This window comes from Marmota marmota, unplaced genomic scaffold (assembly GCF_001458135.2).
Source record: "Marmota marmota marmota unplaced genomic scaffold, marMar, whole genome shotgun sequence".
Classification (NCBI taxonomy): domain Eukaryota; kingdom Metazoa; phylum Chordata; class Mammalia; order Rodentia; family Sciuridae; genus Marmota; species Marmota marmota.
The window spans coordinates 2,068,689-2,087,335 of NW_025999999.1; the positions used below are offsets into that span (position 1 = coordinate 2,068,689).

The 18,647-nt window shown below is 34.8% G+C and overlaps 1 protein-coding gene across 1 annotated transcript in view; it reads left to right on the forward strand.

Annotated features, from left to right (window-relative positions):
- Cc2d2b (coiled-coil and C2 domain containing 2B) overlaps window positions 1–18,647 on the forward strand; it is a 93,961-nt gene that overhangs the window by 28,665 nt on the left and 46,649 nt on the right. Inside the window, 9 exon segments of the mRNA XM_048807053.1 lie at window positions 2,923–3,063; window positions 5,060–5,168; window positions 5,381–5,499; window positions 7,952–8,129; window positions 11,181–11,331; window positions 12,246–12,390; window positions 14,307–14,445; window positions 15,488–15,691; window positions 17,418–17,510. Of these exon segments, the coding sequence (XP_048663010.1) occupies window positions 2,923–3,063; window positions 5,060–5,168; window positions 5,381–5,499; window positions 7,952–8,129; window positions 11,181–11,331; window positions 12,246–12,390; window positions 14,307–14,445; window positions 15,488–15,691; window positions 17,418–17,510 (1,279 nt within the window).

Here is an 18,647-nt window from a genome sequence, read left to right on the forward strand (position 1 = left end):
CTCTAAAAAAAAAAAAAAAAGGATTGGCCAGGATTGACAGGAAAGATAAAAATATGTGATCCAGCAAATATAGTCTATATGAGACACTTTAGATCCAAAGATGCAAATAGCTTGAAAGTAAAAGTACAGAAAATGAAATTTTATACAAATAGTAACTAAAGAGAACAGGGATGGCTCTGTTAACATTAGACAAAATCTACCTTAAAAATCCCATAGAAGAAAAAAAATAGCAAAAAAATTTTTTGAAGAATCAAACAAAAATTCAATGGAGGACTATCATTTCTAGTAATGCCAGTCAACCATCCTTCCAAAAACAACTAAAATGAGTAGATGAAATATATATATTTTCTCTTAAATGCACAAAAGACACAAGAAAAAAATTGAGAATAAGGAGGATACCAGACATCAAAGGAGCTCAAATAGCTGAGCCATCTCTGTCTTGGGGTATGAGCCCCAAAAGAGAAGTAGCTGGGAGAGAGAGTTCCCTTTTGTCAAACTGGGATAAGAATGGGGTAAGTGGCAGATGAAATGCAAGTTGTTCTGAGGACAGGGAACAGAGTTCTATAGGAACCAGAAGTAAACAAATCCCATCCTCAGCCTCCACACACTATATTGACAGAGGTAAGCTAAAATTTAGAAAGGTTTATCAAAGAGACATTATAAGCTGACATTTGAAAGAGAAAATAAAAAATTTAGAGGGATGAAGCCAGACTCCACAATGCACTCCTGTAACCTCAGCAATACAGGAGTCTGAGGCCAGCCTGGGCAACTGACTGGGCAACTAAACTGTCTCAAAATGAAAATGGCAGAGGATGTTGTTCAGTGGTAGAGCACCCCTGAGTTAAATCTCCAGTACTACAAATAATTATTATTATTATTATTATTATTATTATTATTATTATTATTATTAGAGGGATGAAAAATACAATAACCAAAGTTAAGAATTCAGTAAGTTGTCTTAATGGATTAAGCCTAAATTCATAAATTTATGGATAGGTCAAAATAAACTAGCCAAAATGAAGCACAGAGAAACAAAAAGATGAAAGATAAAAATGAGACTATAAAAACACAAGATACAGCAAGAAAATCTAACATGTATTTGAGTCCTAGAAAGAGAAGAGAAAGAAAATGAGGCAAAATAATTACCAAAGAGGTGATGTTAGATTTCCTACAGTTAATGGAAAATGTCCATCTATTATTTCAAGAAGCCCAACAAACCCAAGTAGACGCCTAAACACATCATGTGGACTAAGACAAAGAATATATTAAAAGCAGTCAGAGACACGGGTATGTCTTTATACTTACCGGAATAACTATTATCAAAAAAAACCAAACATTGGTGAAAAATGTAGAGAAATCTGAGCTCTTTCGCATTGCTGGTTGGAATATAAAAATGAGACAGCCTCTATGGAAAAAATTTATTGTGGTTCCTCAAAAAATAAAAATGTAGATTAGTGGTTGAATGCATGCTTAGCATGCACAAAGCCCTGGGTTTAATCCCCAGTACCCCAGACAAACAAATAGAATTGCCATGATGTAGCAATTCTATTTCTGGGTATGTATATACAAAGAAGTGAAACCAGGGTCTTTTTTTTTTTTTTTTTTAAGAGAGAGTGAGAGACAGAGAGAGAGAGAGAGAATTTTTTAACATTTATTTTTTAGTTTTTTGGCGGGCACAACATCTTTGTTTGTATGTGGTGCTGAGGATCGAACCCGGGTCGCACGCATGCCAGGTGAGCGTGCTACCGCTTAAGCCACATCCCCAGCCCAAAACCAGGCTCTTGAATAGGTATTTGTACATGCATGTTCGTAACATATTCACAAATATATCCAAAAGGTGGAAGCCACCCAAGTGTCCAGCAGTGAATGATATTTATAATATCATGTCTAATATAAACAAAATGCCATATATATACACACAATCTAATGTCAGCCTTGAAAAGAAAGTAAATTCTGGTGTACGCTGCAGCATGGACAAAATATAAGAATATCATGCTCCTATGGTTTGAATATTTGTTCCTTCTAAAACTTAGGTTAAAATTTAACTGCAAATGTAACAGTAGCGAGACAGGTATAGCCTTTAAAAAGTGATTAGGCCATGAAGGTTCCACCCTTATAGGTAGGCTTAGTGCCTGAATAAAAGGACTTTGGGGAGTGCTTTCTGTATCTGGCTATCTCTCTTCCCTTCTGCCCTCTGCCATATGATGAGGCACTTGAAAAGCTACACTGAGGAAGTGATATAAACTGACTTTTGAAAGGTGTCCTCAAGCACTTTAACTAAATAAGAATTCTTCCCCAGCACTTCCTTAGAGTGATTCAAACTATCGTTCGGGGACACCACCATCTTTTCCATCAAGATCTCTTGAGATTTTGGCATCCTAAATTGGAACTAGTCCACACCCTAGTGGCTTTGAAGATACCAGTTTGAACTTATTAGATGGCAAAATAAAAGCTGTGAAAGCATCAATCTGCCAATACAAGTGAAAGCATTGAAAGCATTGCCTTTCTTTTTCATAAATAGTGAAGTTAATTAAAATGCTACAGAGCCTGCAAGAACAGTTGTCACAATGTATGGGTTTCCCACCGTTTCTTTCTTTCGCTGTTCTTTTCTTCTTATTTCTGTGGTACTTCAAGATCTGGTGGAATTCACGGTAGGATATTTCCTTTTTCAGGAGAATTTTATTTTGTCAGGGCACTTTTGAATAGTGAAAAACCTTCACGGAATTATTTTTTAATGATTAAATTTCAGTGGGTAAAATTTTTAAAATAAGATGATGGGGGTTTCAGATGTAAACAAAATGGGGGAAAAAAATAAGGTGAAGGGACCGACAGGAGTAGTTCTAACACATTCTTCCAGACCATTTTTAAGGACTTACAGTTCTAATGCACCAACTTATATTTGATCTGCCATTATTGTCGCAGTAACACAAAACAACTATATGACTTAGAAAAAGAAAAGAACCTCTCCCTGCTACACAGTATGTTACAGACCTGGAAACAGATAAAATCCCTGAGACTACGTCAAGGATTTACAAGCACTCCAATAAAGTTGCAGTTTCAGAGGTAAGTGTTTGCTCTGTTGACTCCTATAGTTCCTCTGAGAAACAGCCCAGGAATAAGTGGGACTTCTTGAAACTAGACAACTGTTCCACATAGTGTACAAAGGACTTGTATCGTGAAGTCAGACAATTTCTACAATTTAGTAAGAAGACAATTCAACTTAATAATGGGCAAAGGCTTTGAATAGATACTTCACTAAAGAAGATATATGGATGGCAAATAAACACATGAAAAGATTCATAATATCATGTCATATCAATAAAGAAATTTACATTCAAACTGCAGTGAAATGCCACTACATACCCATTCAAGTAACTAAAATCCAAAACAGTGAAAAGAAACAGAGGTTAGCAAATGGCTCTTTTTAATAAAGTTTAAAATAGACTCAACAATCATACTCCTAGGTGAAACATTTTAGGTAAGTTGCTAAAGTTATAAAAACATATATACTAGAAGAAATGTCATTATAGTTCAAAACTAAATTTATTAATCACTTAAGTTACTTATGAACTCATAGTGAAATAGCCAGTTCCTTCCCCACAAGTTCAGTGTAATTTTAGGCAATTAGGAAAGATGTTTATTTTACTGATGTTTTTTTTCTGCTGCAGTAGATTTTAGCAAAAGTGCATCTGACAGTTTCTTAACCTAAGCCTACCGTGGAACTTTATCTTAGATTCCTAAATTAATGTAAACTTGATAACTTGACTTGTCATACCTATATATCATGATCCCCTGTGTAAGAAAGAAGAGCTACAGATAACATAAATGGACCCATATTGCCTGCCCACCACCACTTTCTGTTCTCACTATTCTGAACTCCAATCCCACCTGAGACCCTTTTTTTCTTCCTCATATTTAACATTCAGCTTTCTCAGTAGACCTGGGCTTACATTCACTTCTCCAGAATACTTTTAATAGCCTATTGAGATATAATTCACACACCATTCAGCTCACCCACTTAAAGTATGCAGTTCAATGGTTTCTAATATATTCACAGAGTTCCAAAACAGTCACCACAATGTAATCTTAGAACATTTTAATCTTTCCCAAAAGACACCATCTTCCCCTTAACCTTCACTCCTCGGGTGTGGGCATGTTTTCAATTCTCTTGGGCATACCTAGGAGAGGAATTGCTGTGGCAAATGATAACTCTGTAGTTAACCTAGTGAAGAACTGCTAGACTGTTTTCCAAAATAGCTGAACCATATGACATTCACAACACAGCACAGAATATCTTCCCAAATGATTTTCTTCTTAAAGTTTGAAACTGAAAAAAATGAAACCTTATACTGAGAGGTTAAAAAACAAAACAAAACAAAAAAACCCCTTAATCTATCAGGAAAACTCAACTCTTTGGTCGGTTATTTTCTGAAAGGATTCCAGACAAGTGGGGTTTTGTTGAACTAATAAAAGAGAAAAAAAAATAGTATACCCACTTCACAACATTGTGAGACTTGAAAGAGTGAATATGCACAAACTTCTTAGAACATTGCATATAGTGAATACTGGATAAGAATTAACTAATACGAACAGTAGCAGATAGTTAATGTCAGTAATTACTTAATGTTTATGCATAAGCACCAAGGAGTATAGCTGTGTTCTATACTTAATATCTGGTCACCTGGTCATGGTCTCATAACTTAAACAGAGGGAAAAAATGTGAGAGGAGACATGGTTGCCGGTTGCTCTTTAGTTACATCACCCCATTCCTCTGGTTGTTTATTCTCACCAGAGGAAAGTTTTCTTGATATCCTTAGAAAAGGACTGTGAATGCTAATGGTAGATTTACTAAGTAAGGAGAAATCTGTGAAAATGGAACAACCTTAGGAAGATTTTTTCTGTTTATCATATTGTTAATTTCCTTAGGTTATAAGAGTATTTGTTGGAAGAAATTGGTTTTGTGTGAGTGTGTTTGCATGTATGGGTTTTGCTAAGACCTCTAACAACTCAAACACCTCCATTATTTCTGCTTTAAATAATTCTATTTATTCTTAATTAGGACAGATATAAATAAATTTGATAAGCAGAAACAAACAGGAAATCAAGAAATGTCTCAGACTAAGAAGAAAACCAAAGGAAAAGCACTTAAGAGTAGAGGAAAACAGGAGGTATTTTTTATTGCAAAATAACATTCAACTCATCTTAAGCTAATCATAGTATGTCATTGTAGAATAGGAAATCTTGATACATGTAACAGATTCTAACAAAATGATAAATATAAGAAGTCAACTTTAATTTTAAGAATAATTGTCCTAAACAATGAATGTACCTGGTGTAAGTTATATATTTTTTATTTTTATTTTCACTTTTTTGGTTCTAGAACCTGTTATGTTTATCATCAGAGCTTGAAGAAACAGAAAATGAAATAATAGAGCCATTTTCCTTGATACCACAACTTTCGTTCACAGCAGAATTAACACATTTATCCAAGTGTTCACTGTAAGCATTTTTAAAGAATTTTTTTCATTACATAGCCTATTAATTGAATTAGTTTTAGTAATTATTTCTTGAGTGAGTGCCATATACTAGACACTCTGCTAAGTTCATTTTTTTAAAACATGCTCATGTTTGACAATCCCCATAGTTCTGTGGAGTCTAATGTTATCCTCATCTTAGAGGTGGGAGAATGCAAGCTAAAGAAGGTTAAATTGCCCAGGGTCACACATCTAATATGTGACCTGAAGTGAGACAAAAGCCAGTTTGGCTTGTCATAAAGGCTATAATAGCTTCACTAGTAAGTGTAATTGTTTTGTTAGGATAGTAATTTTTATTCATATATAGATAGGTGGAATATAAAACTACTGCTTAAAAAAAAAAAACAAGATTATACTGTCACCTGTGCTCATTAAAGGACCCCTTGCTCCCATAAAAACCGTTCCCTATCAAGAGGACCTCCAGACAATCTCCTTCTTCAACAGTACAAATTTCATTCTATCCCACTTGTGACTTCTTCATTGAACTATGCACCTAGTAAATTATGTAAAAAACTGGCATCATACATAACCCATTTCTCTCATCTACTAAGTCTGTGGATCCAATCTCCCTTAAAGAGGATATGGCAAGTCAGAACGCTGAACTAAGTCCAGTTCCTCAACATCTCTGTCCCATGGGAGACTTTGCTATTCTATCTTGAAGTATTTTGGAAACGCACCATTTAGCATGGAGTTAGAATACAGTGGATACTCAGTAACTGTTCATATTCATTGATAGTTACATTGAAAAGTGAACATTAAGAGTAGCAGACACAGAGCCACTCTTTCTAACTAGAGATGTGCAACAGTGAAGCAACACTCATTTGCTCTACACCTTCCCAATAAATGCCTGAAATCATTTATTATGTCAGTCACATACAAAAGGATCATCTAAATGAAGGGAAAAAACAGGAGCTATAAAAATATAAGTTGAAGGGAAAGAGGAAAAAGAGTTGGAAGAAGATATTAGTGCTAGAAAAGCTGGATTAAAACAGTGGAAGTCAAGGCAAAAGGAAATATAATGTTTCATAATCTTTCTACAGCCATTGCTATCTTGTAGTGTTGCTATCCATTTAAATATCTAGCTGAATAAAACTTGATTCTTCAGAGAAAAGTAATATGTTTATATCAAGGATAGAGATATGAAATTAATACAGAGATTGAGGAGGAATTAAGAATGGTTTAGGGCTGGGGCTGGGGCTCAGCGGTAGAGTGCTCGCCTAGCATGTGTGAGGCCCTGAGTTCAATCCTCAGCACCACATAAAAATAAATAAATAAAATAAAGGTATTGTGCCCAACTACAGCTAAAAAAAATAAAATATTTTTTAAAAAGAATGGTTTATAGATTAAGAAGAAAGGCGAGATTTCCTGAAGATAAATATAATCCCGATTTAACAAATTTTCATAATCAATTTATGAGCTCATTGTTAAAACTACTTTTAGAAAGAAGTATAAAGGGAGCTAGGAAGAAATACCTTTTTTCCCCTAACCTTCTGAGAAGATTACAGAGAAAATGGGCAGATAATGGGCATGGAGGTTCTGGGTGCATAGGATCATCGGTAGGGGCAAGGGAGGGGGCAGTAGAAGGAAATTTTCAGTCTCAATCTAGGGCTTATCTTTCAACAAGTGTTCTCCCTTCTCAAAAGAGGATCAAGTCTTACATATCATTGTGTCAGTTTCCCTGCAGCTGAGAAGATGCTCCTGAAATGTTGGTTGGGTGGATGAATGGATGGAGGGAAGGTTCTAGGAGTTTCATATCACTCATGGATCATTTTGTTTCCAATAAGGAAAGTAGGTTTCAGGGAAGTAACCTAGTTTGTCTCTCTGATCTTTGGGTTCAGAGAAAGAATGGCTTCTCTGCTGTCTTGTGCACAGCCCAAAACCTAGGAGATTTACGAAGACCTTTCAAGAGGATAATAGCAGGCCTATTGCCTGTTGCACAGCTTTGAAGTTATTGAAAACACTGTGTGTGCGTAATGTGTCTTATGAAATTTAGAAAACAGATGTAAGTTGTCCCCTAACCCCTGCCCCATGACCAAGTTTCTCACTTTTCTTCTCTTACAGAACATTTGGTGGATAAATGCTGTAATCTGTTATAATTTAGTAAAATAAATAGCTAAATTATCTATAGTACCATGATTTTTTTAGTTCTTTTTCTATTTTTGAATATATATATATATATAGATATATATATCTATATCTCTCTCTCTCTCTATATATATATATATATCTTAAAAACATCTGACTTGGAAGGGGAAACTTTTATCCACATATAGGCAGATATTATTTGACTTAAAGATACCATTCATTCTCTAAAATAACTATCTTTTTAACATACTAAGATACATTTTGGAAAAAAAAAGATATTTTATAACCATTCTGTTTTCCATGGGTCATTTAAAGATTCATTTAATTTTTAGGCAAGAACAAAAGAGAAGAGCCAAAATTCAGAAGCTTAAATATTTTCTTAAAATACTTTACAACAATAAACAAGTTTCTTGCACTTCAGTATCTCCTCTACAGCTTGATTTTAAAGTAATGTTTCAGCAAATTTTCAATATCCAGTTAATATATTGGCCTGAAACAATTTGCTTGGAGGTATGCCATTGTCATTACTTTTGTATCTTATTTTTTGCCATGCATAATTTTTCATGTTAGCTACTGTTATGTGATAAGTTATTTTTATATTAAAGATGGTTTTTCTATAGTTAACAATGTGTATATAATTAATAAATGCATATTCCTTCTCTCTTATGGCCTTTTACTTCATAAATACAAAATTATTTTATTTGTGGTTAATCCTGCTAAAATTCCTGCCAATCCTTGATGTGCATTATTACTGTTCATTCACAAGTGAGTTGGAAGAAGGCTGTTTAAAATATAATAAGTTGCATATCTACTAAGAACATTGAGTGATTTCTATACATTTCCCTATCCTTGATCTGATGGCTTCAGTATTGCTGTATTTTTTCTTCATATTTTAAATTTTGATCCCTTTAAAAATCAGGTGAAAAAACATACAGGAGACTCCTGATCCCAGATCAAAGACCACTTATACTAAAAGCAGAAGAAAATAGGATCATTTAAAAATTGGGAACAATTAATAAAGTTAGACAATAAGTCCTTGTGGCTAATGTAGGGGTTAAATTTGAAGCTAGACCTAAAAGTATTTATTTATTTATTTGTTTTAAGAGGGAATAAAGATTTATTTGTGTGAAGGTAGAGTTTGGAGTGTGGAGAGAATTATAATTACTAGTCTAATTTAAAATTATTTTTGTAATGCCTAGAAAAATTTGGTTCTATCCCTGATGAGTGCTTTATTCATTATTTATTTACCCAAGTTTCTATCACCTGCAATATCCTTCTATTGAAGTTCCTACGTTAAAAATATGCTGAACAAGCCCAACACAGTGGTCCGTGTCTGTAATCCCAGCTACTCAGGAGACTGAGGCAGGAGGATCACAAATTTGAGGCTAGCCTTAGTAATTTAGTGAGAAATTACTTAGTAATTTGACTTGATCAAAATAAAGAATCCAAAGGGTTAGAAGTGTATATTGGTGGAAAAGAGCCTCTGGGTTCATTCCCAGTATCAAAAAACTATGTTGACCAGACTTCTTACCATTGCCATCAGTGGTGTTAAAGACTGTCTCTGGGAAACCTCACTGGGTAGAATTCTTTTGTTCACTTCAGTTATTAATATATCTTATTTTTCACATAGACAGTAAGGGACAAGGTGATCAAACATTTATATTTCAAAGCACAAAAGGAGAAAACATGAGTAAAATTTATGCAGAAGAACTATAGAGCAGAAGTTTGAACTTTTTGTAACCAAGACATTTTTATGAGGTGTACAGTTTTCTCCCTGAGGGAAGTGCAAATTTTTCTTTATATCTTTGTTTTTAACTCATCAAAACAAAGTCCTGTCTACATTAACACAGGCTCGAGAAATAAGATGATATTTTTCCAAAGGAAAAAAAAAAGAGGTTTTATTTGTTTGTTTTTTACTTCCTTTCCTTTGTCTTCTTAGAAGGTAGAATGTCTCCTGTAATTTTTTTTTTTTAGGGTTTCAGCTATCTTTGCAGTGAATTTCTAACAGAATATTTCTCTTGATATTTTTCTGAGTCAGAGATCAAGTGGTTCTATACCAAGACTGACTGTGCTCTCAGTTAAGAATAGGAGATTTTAAGGAGCTTGAGAAAGGTAATCCAGTCTGCACTTTACCTTCCTTGCTTGCAACTCCTCTAGAACTTTTTTTCAAAATGGTCTAGAGAAGTGAATTAATTTGTCATGCCAGTTAATCAGTCATAGGAAAATGCTGGTCACTAAGGGTTTCAGAGGTTCAGTCCATCGTCAGCCAACTCCATAGCTCTGGACCTGAGATGACACAGAACATCATGGCCAAAGAGTGTGGCAGAAGAAAGCCACTCAGTTAGTGATAGGCAGGAAGCACAAAGAGACAGCACCAGGTGGAATTCCTTAGCCCTCTCCAAGGTCTGGCCTCCCACCTGTAGTCTTCAAACCTGGATTTGACAGTCCACTGAGAATGCATCTGCATACTCTTAAGCAAATTGATGAGGCTGATGTATAAAATCAGAATGCCAATTCAACATCTGAATATATTTATCTGTTTATTTTCTTTTTTTAATTAGTTAATTTACTGATTTACAATAAGAAATTTATTTCATAGACCCACGACTCCTACAAACGAAACTTTTTTGCATTAGGAATGCCTTTGTCAAAGGGACCAGTGTGTTGGCTTAAATTCATTCTCACCAGGAAGTAGCAACCACAAGAAATATTGATCTCTTTGTCTTTCATTTTTCTTGTCTTCTTGACTAATCAGCTATCCTTTTGATTAGCTTCCTTCCTTATCTTTCAAGGAGCAGACCCACCCCCACCCCCATCTTGGTTTTCTTCTTTTAGACCACTTATCACTGTTTCTCCAAGTACTGACAACACAGTCTAGGCCAAAAATAAGACTTTTCTATTGAAAAAGAGTTAGGTTTCTAATGATGGCAGTGAACTTATAGGAAACTCTATAGAAAGCACAGTGTATAGAATCACAAGACCTGAGTTTCATGCCCAGTGTTCTCTGGGGCTGTCTGCTTAGTACCTCCTTTTCTTCTTATAGAACTTTCCTTCCTCCCCAGCTCCCATAACTTCTTATGCTTGTGCTTGGATTTCATGAGCCAATAACTCTTACTTTTTCCTAAGTAATTCAACCTAGATTTCAATCACAATAAAAACTAATATGAGGTTTCCATTTTTTTATTTGTAATGTGAGAAGAATAATATAAGAACTTTAAAAGTGCTATACAAAGGTAAGGCATTAGGGCATTATGTTATCTGTACACAAAAGTCAGGTTATTAGGGTATTATGTTATATGTATATTCTCAATACTATATTTGTAAGCCTCATATTCTGCTAATTTTCTATGAAACCAGCAAAAGGCATTACACTTCTAAGGTCACATGATTATCTACTTTCCTTTTAATCCTGTGAATGAAATCTTATTGAACAATAGCTGATTTTTAGTCTAGTATTTTAAAAAATGATATAAATATCTTATTGATGGTCCTTGTATTTTTTTCTTTCACTTTTCTGTTTTGTATTTTCAGTGAGTTACCAACCATTTCTCTTATATTTAGGTTTATGAAAAAAGTAAAAGGACAAGTTTACTGGCAAAACTGTACTTACCTTTACCTAACAACACCGAGGTGAAAGGCAAAAGTGTTCTGGAATATATAGAATTTAGTTCTGATAAGCTGGTAATTCCCGTGGATGAAGAAGTAGGAAGTAGTGAGTTTATTAAATATGTTTCTTATCCTCCAGTTTTGTGCATAAGTAACAAATCCTAAATGATCCTAAGGGACTCCAGAACATGTTAATTAGTCTTCAAACTGTGTAGAGGATGGAGAAAGAAAAGAAGGTAGGAAGAAAGGAGGGAAGAATTGAGAAAAGGACAAAAGAATGAAGGGATGTTTCTGTCCATTTATTTTTGCACCCATTTTACTCTTTGTCTGCAAGTATATTTAAGTTAGCACATCTCTGAGAACATTCTTTCCTTCTTCCCAAGATTTCTTTCTTTCCACCCTAGGGATTTTTTAACCACTTGTGCCCATCTGGTGAAAAGAAAGGAGCTATGAACAAATGAACAAGGAAGAGAAACAAGAAAATAAATAGTAAAAGAGCCTGGAAAGGACAGAGGATGAGGAAGAATGTAGTCTGCCTGGAGTCCACATGAAGCAGAAAAACAGGGAGAGAGACTGAGGACTCAAAAAATTTAGGAAACACTAGGAACTTAGCACAAGTTTCAAGTATGTTTTCTGGAGATGGAGAAAGAAAAAGTTGAAAGAAGACTCAGGAATGTAGAGAAAGCTGGAGAAAGAGTAGCTCACATGCCCCTTTTCTGCTGCCAATGGTCCTTTCTTGCTGGAAGCCATTCCAAGAAAGAATGGTTATGAAATTTCCAGGCATAAGAAAAGGAAAACAGAAATGCTCATCCCTGTGTATTCAGCTCAATATTTCCTTCTATTTTTTGTAGTCTGCCTGAACCTGTTTCCCTTGAGGTACTTTAGAGAGGAAATGAGGGAGTGCAGAGATAAGAGCGGGGGTCAGCATAAAACTTTGTGTTCCTAGAAGAAATGAGGAAATGTGTTCTAACTGTACATGTTCTAAAAAAAATCATGTTTTTAATGCCTTTTATAAAACAGATGTGCCTTTCCTTCTTGAGGGAAATGAAACTGAAGAACTTTGTCTTTTGACATCAGGAAAACTTAGCTATTCTCTTTCATGGGCCTTAGATGAAAATGGTATTCCTCTAACACCTATGCCACAGTCAAGATCTGCATACTGTAGGTAAAACATGTTGTCGGCATCCTCCTCCTCTTCCTCTTCCTCCGCCTCCTTCTTTTCCTTCTTCTTCTTTTTTTTTGTGTGTGGGTAATGAACTTTTATATTTCAAAAAGAATGCCAAGTCTCAGCAAGGCATCATACAAAATGTGTGTGTAAAAAAAGGGAAAACCCAAGCAGCAGTAGAAGCAGTTTACTTTATTTGGATGTAGATTTATTCCTTTATTTAAATCACTCTACTAAGTCATTAAGTACATTTGTAAGTAAGAGAATGTATTAATGCTTAGGATGTTAGCCACATGGATAATGAGAAATGCATTTCCATAGCTCTTCATTTGTAGGCAGCCAAGACACCCCAGAATTTTATTTCTGGAACTTTTAAATCTCCTAATCATTCTGGATTAACAAAGAATCATTTATGCATTATCACTTTGCTGGAACGAAAATCCTAGAAATTTTATTCTTGTTCCAAGAAATACACATGCCCCTTGTGTATTTCTAGCTCTCCATATACAAAGTGAACATTTTAAATCCTCGATTGGTCTTGAGCCAAGAGACTGTGTTACTCACTTGGTGTCTGATTGGACAGGGATTTTGCCACAGCCCACAGCTGAACACCTAATTATAGAAAGCATCTGAGGGAGTCTTTGTAATCCAACCCTGCAGTTTTTACTACTTTAGTTTTTACTACTAATATTGTGTTCTTCCCTGAGACAAATCATGGGATTATATTGAGATGCAATAATAACTTCTTTTCTTTAAGAGAATATAATGGGTATTCTATTCTAATACAGTTAAGCTTTGCCTCTGGCCCTATTTTCTAGGGTATCTGGGCCAAGATCATTCTTAGGAGAAGCTAATTTTGTTACATGATTTCAGGTCCAAAAGATTTCTTATGACAAACATCAAAATAATTCAACCATGAGGGAAGAAACATGAAGTAAAGGAAAGGGAGACCACTTGAACTTCACCTATGTAATTGGCTTACATCCTACCATACCAGACATTGTCTGTATTAATAAATCCTTCAGAAGACTCTTCACAGAAATACAGAAATATGAACCGATATTGATGAAAAGAAGACAATATAAAATTTGTGTTTATGTTTGGCCTGAAGCATTATTGAATCTGTGTCAGAACTGTGTTTATGGAATCTAAATTTATAGTTGAGAAATTATGAATCAAGTTCTTTACAGAAGGGATCTTGGAAATCCAAATTCTTCTGCTTATACATAATGAAACAGATCATTGTGAAGAGATTAACTGAATAATCAATGGATGTAAAGAAATCTTTAGAGTTGAATTCCTTTTACACTTAGCCTATGGCTAAAATCAATTATGAACATATTATGAATCTAGCCTCAATATTTGAAGATAATCTCATGTGATCAAAGATCCTCCCTTAAACCATAGTGCCCACATTAATTACATTGTTCTCTGTTATATTTTAACTACAACAATATAGCCTAAGAGTTTTTTTTAAATATTGTGTACTTCCTTAATTTTGCTTAAGCAATTATTTGAATTAAATTTTAATACTGTGCATCCTATGAAAAGATAATATTTAATAATTTTATTATGCTTAGGGTTTATAGAATACAGCCAATAAATACCATTCATTTAAGCATCTAATATATTTTAGCTATTCCACAGAGTGAATGACAAAGATGAATTTTTATAGAACTTATCTTTAAGAATCTTGTTGTCTCTTAATGAAGAGTAGACATTTAATAAAAAGCTATCATGAAGAAAAAATGGGAGAAAAGTTAGGAGAGATACATATCTAATCCTTCCATTTTATCCTTAAATGCAAATATGGATATATTTTAGATTTAAATACCCAGAATAGGTAAGTGTTAGCCTGTATAATGATGTATAACTTGCATATTATGTGCAAATTCACAAAGTATTTTCTCTGTTAGTGTGTTAAAGAATGTAGATGCAAGAAGCATTCCTGGAATTCCCTGGCTAGTCAATGCACAGAAACTTTTTGAATGGGCAAATGAAGTCAGAATTGATCCAAATAATCCAGAATATTCTGATTTAGTGGAATTTATGACAGTAAGTTATAGCAAATAACAATACTGTAATTATACTCTATTTCCTAAGCTCTACTGCCTTGTACTTTCCCATAGTTCGCTGTATATTTTTTTAGGAACTAGGGATCATATGACAGTAAATTTGAGGACAGTTTTCAGCTATTTTACTGTATTGTTAAGGTAATTAGAAATTTAGCAACTAAATAATTATTACTTTAGGCCTGATGGATTGTATTCTGCCTCTACTTTCAGCCCACAGCACATTCAGCAGGCCAGCCTTCAGACTAACATCCATGGTACATCTGTTATGTGCCAACCATATTATTAGACACTAAAAATATCAAGATGACTTCCCTTAAACTCCATTATCTGGTCACTTTGATTTGTCCTTACAGTCAACTGAACTGCTCTGTGTACCTACATGAGTTTTCTTTATACCTATATTCATGCCATTGCATGAAGCGGGCATTCGTAGTAGCTGTCTTACCCACCCTGTAAGTCCAATTTGCATTAGACCTGTATTCTTTTTTTTTTTTTCTTGCCTTCCTGCAGCCTTTCTTTTGACTCTTCTGCCTTTTATTCATTCGTGTATTACATGTTTCCTGGGGGAACCACAGCTAATAAATCTTTGTCTCTCTGATGGCAACTAGTCATGCATTTGCATTTGTGTATGTTGAATAAAGCAACTCCATTAATTAGATTATTGCAACTAAGTTTTCCTAGATCAGAGCTTCCCAGCTGATGGGCAGAATTGGCTACAGGTGGACAGAAATATTGATTCTTCCTCAACTTTTAGGGCAACCAGCTAGAAGCACTCTCATCTTTTCATTCTGTGTGCAATATGAATTTTTTCATTTTCTGTGTGAGAAAAGGTTGGGAAGCCTTTTAAGCTGGAGTCTGTATTTTTCTGGTCTTCTACACAGATTTACTTGTTCCATTCCCTACATATTTTGTGAATCTTAACTCTCACAGTTGAGGTGGAAGGGGAAATAGTGTTTTGAAATAATCTCAAATTTTAAAAAATAATATTTTAAGGAAAGATTTTACATTTTTGTGTCTTACAGTATATGAGATATAAGGGACAGGATATTTCAAATTATTTCCGTCTTGAACAGTTACAAGATGAATTTAACTTTGTTTCTGAAGAGGAAATGAAAAAGAGTAAACGTTTCCAGCTTTTGCAGCTTAGAAATGCTGGTCAATTAGATGTTTTCATTTTGCAGCAAATGCCTCTTTATGATTCAGAGATTCCAGATTTAGTCTTCCAGGTACTTGGTTTTTATTTGAATATGATTTATTATATGAGAAATTAATATTTTTTTAAACCCATCTTAATTTCTTTGTTAGTATTTTTTTGGGGGGAGTCGGTACCAGGGATTGAACCTTGGGGCACTCAACCACTTAGCCACATACCCAGCCACGTTTTGTATTTTATTTAGAGACAGGGTCTCACTGAGTTGCTTAGGGCCTTGTTTTTGCTGACACTGACTTTGAACTCTCAATCCTCCTGCCTCAGCCTCCCAAACCACTGGGATTATAGGCGTGTGCCACTGGGCCCAGCATTGTTAGTATTTCTTAACTAATAATCTGTAGATAGAGTTTTCTCCCTTCTCTTTATGCATCTCCTAAATTCCAAAAAGTCTTCAGCTTGCTTTTTAGCTTAGTGTTCTTGAGACAATCTATTTAACAGCCAAAATCCTTTTTGTGTATTGTAAATTTATGTAACTGTTTTATTTTTGTTATAAAATGCATTACCAATTTAATAACAGCTTTGGGGGACTGAGGAGGGAATATAACTATAGTTAAGTTATACATTTATTATAAGGCACATCTCAATTTCAGAATCTTTAAGATGTATGTGTGTGTGTGTGTATATACACACACATATATATGTATATATAACTATATATATTTATAATTTCTGTGTCCTCTAAGATGTATATACATATATATATCTTATTTGACAGTGTGCTACAACTGGCTGACTCCACCTGGTGAGAGCCTATCATGTATACCTATTCCCAACTCTATTTTAGTGATTTCATATTGTTGCTTTAAATCTGTTCACAGCAGAGTTTTTATGCTATAAATCAACAAATGCTATAAATTGGAGCTTCTCCTCCCAGTTAGAAAAAATTTGTTCTTAAACATTTATCAACATAACACTAGTCTTATAATAGATGAATTATAAGAGATGTTTCCTATAAAAATAACCAATTGTATTGTAACCCTAGCACCTGCTCTTGCTAAGAGGTAGTTCATGAAGAAAGGAATTATTTTTCCATCTCTGAATAAAATGCCTGTGCAGAAGCATTACCACTGCAGGGTGATGTCAGCAAAATTAAATAAGACACCAGATTCTGATGTCCACTCAGCCACTTAGAGGACACAGAAACAAAATCATACAGGGCTGGGCTGGGGATGTGGCTCAAGCAGTAGTGCGCTCACCTGGCATGCGTGCGGTGCAGCCCGGGTTCGATACTCAGCACCACATACAAACAAAGATGTTGTGTCCGCCAAAAACTAAAAAATAAATATTAAAATTCTCTCTCTCTCTCTCTCCCCCTCTCTCTCTATCTTTAAAAAAAATCATACAGGGCTCATTACATTTAAAACTCAAGTTGCACCAGGCATGGTGGCACCTATGATCCCAGCTATGTGGGAAGTCAAGACAGGAAGGTCTCAAGTTGAAGGCCAGCATGGACAACTTAGCAAGACCCTGATTCAAAATATAGAATAAAAAGTGCTAGGGATGTAGCTCAGCAGTAGAGCACCCCAATCACCAGTACCACATACAAAAGATGACCTCATCCCAGAAGCAATTATAGTATATAGTCCTAAACTAAAAAGCCAATTCTCAGCAAAAGAATTGTAATGTTTTCTCCCGTCAGTGCTATAGTGTGACCACTTTCCTCCTACATGTGAACAGAACTGGATAGCAATATTTTATTGCAGCAGGTCATATGTGAAACTAACTTAATTCTCTGTTTATAGGAATATGAAAGTCAGGTAGAGAAGGATATGTCCATTTTAGATGTGAATTCTATTACTGCCCAAAGGATTACTTCTGTCAATTTTCTGAAAAAGGTAACAAAACAACACAATATTATCAGTATTTTTGCATTTGTTTTTGTGAAAACTGGTGTTCTGTACACATGGTATTATATAGACTTCCCTGAGAGCCAGATGTACAAATCCACTTATCATCCCCTCTTTCTAATCACAGTTCCTTTTTGGAGCTAGGTTACTTCCTGTCCAGTGAATTCATTGTTAAAACACATCCCAATCTTGAATAGGAATATTATAGACATCCCAAAGTTCATTTGGAGCACCCCACATCGCCAGAAGGCATATTTTATCACAGTTATATCAAAAACTTGGTTGTGCTTTAATAATAAGTCTGCTGTTCTGACAAATATGAGAGATATGAGAGAACTCATCCTTCTTATCCCTTCTCTCTCTCATACATATATTAATATTTAATGTATATAATATATATAGTTTAACATATATTAACAGATATATACATATATCTTTTAACGTTTGGAGAAGCCCAGGAGGGAGGGAAGCAGAGGGCAGAAGATGGGCAAGAGAGTAAGAGAACAAGTAATGCATACAGGAATCTTGGGAAGGAATTTTATTAAATTTCCGTCCCTGTGAAGACTTCTTTGCTATGTGAGGATGGTTAAAGCTACATGTTTGGTAGGTTCATATAATAATTACTATAATTACAGATACTTTAGATTTGACCCTGGAGGCCTATTATGGCCATAGGTGCTTAATTCCTTCCTTTGCTCTAGGGTTCTTTAAGTGTTTATTGTGTGACTCTAAATTTTGTGTGGTTCTATTGAAGGAACTCATAAGACCCGGAGTTGTATGCACTTTACTTCTTGTTGCTTTACTGGGATCAGTGAGGCCAAGGCCAGGATTATAGCAGTAAAGAATGAATGGAGTCCCAGCAATCTCAAGGATTACTAGATAGATTTTTGCTGAAATGTTTGCATCTAAGAGGCTAGTGCATCTTCTCAATCTGTCCCTTTCCTTCATTTATTCAGTGAATATTTATTGAGTATCTACTACAACCTCTGACCTCTTGGAGTTTGTTTTCTGGTGGGAGAAGTCATATATAAACAACATATTATTAGTCTCTCAGCGAGTAAAACATACTAAGAAATGAGGAAATGAGGAAAAGAGTTCTGTGTGTATGTGTGGGTGGGGTGGGTG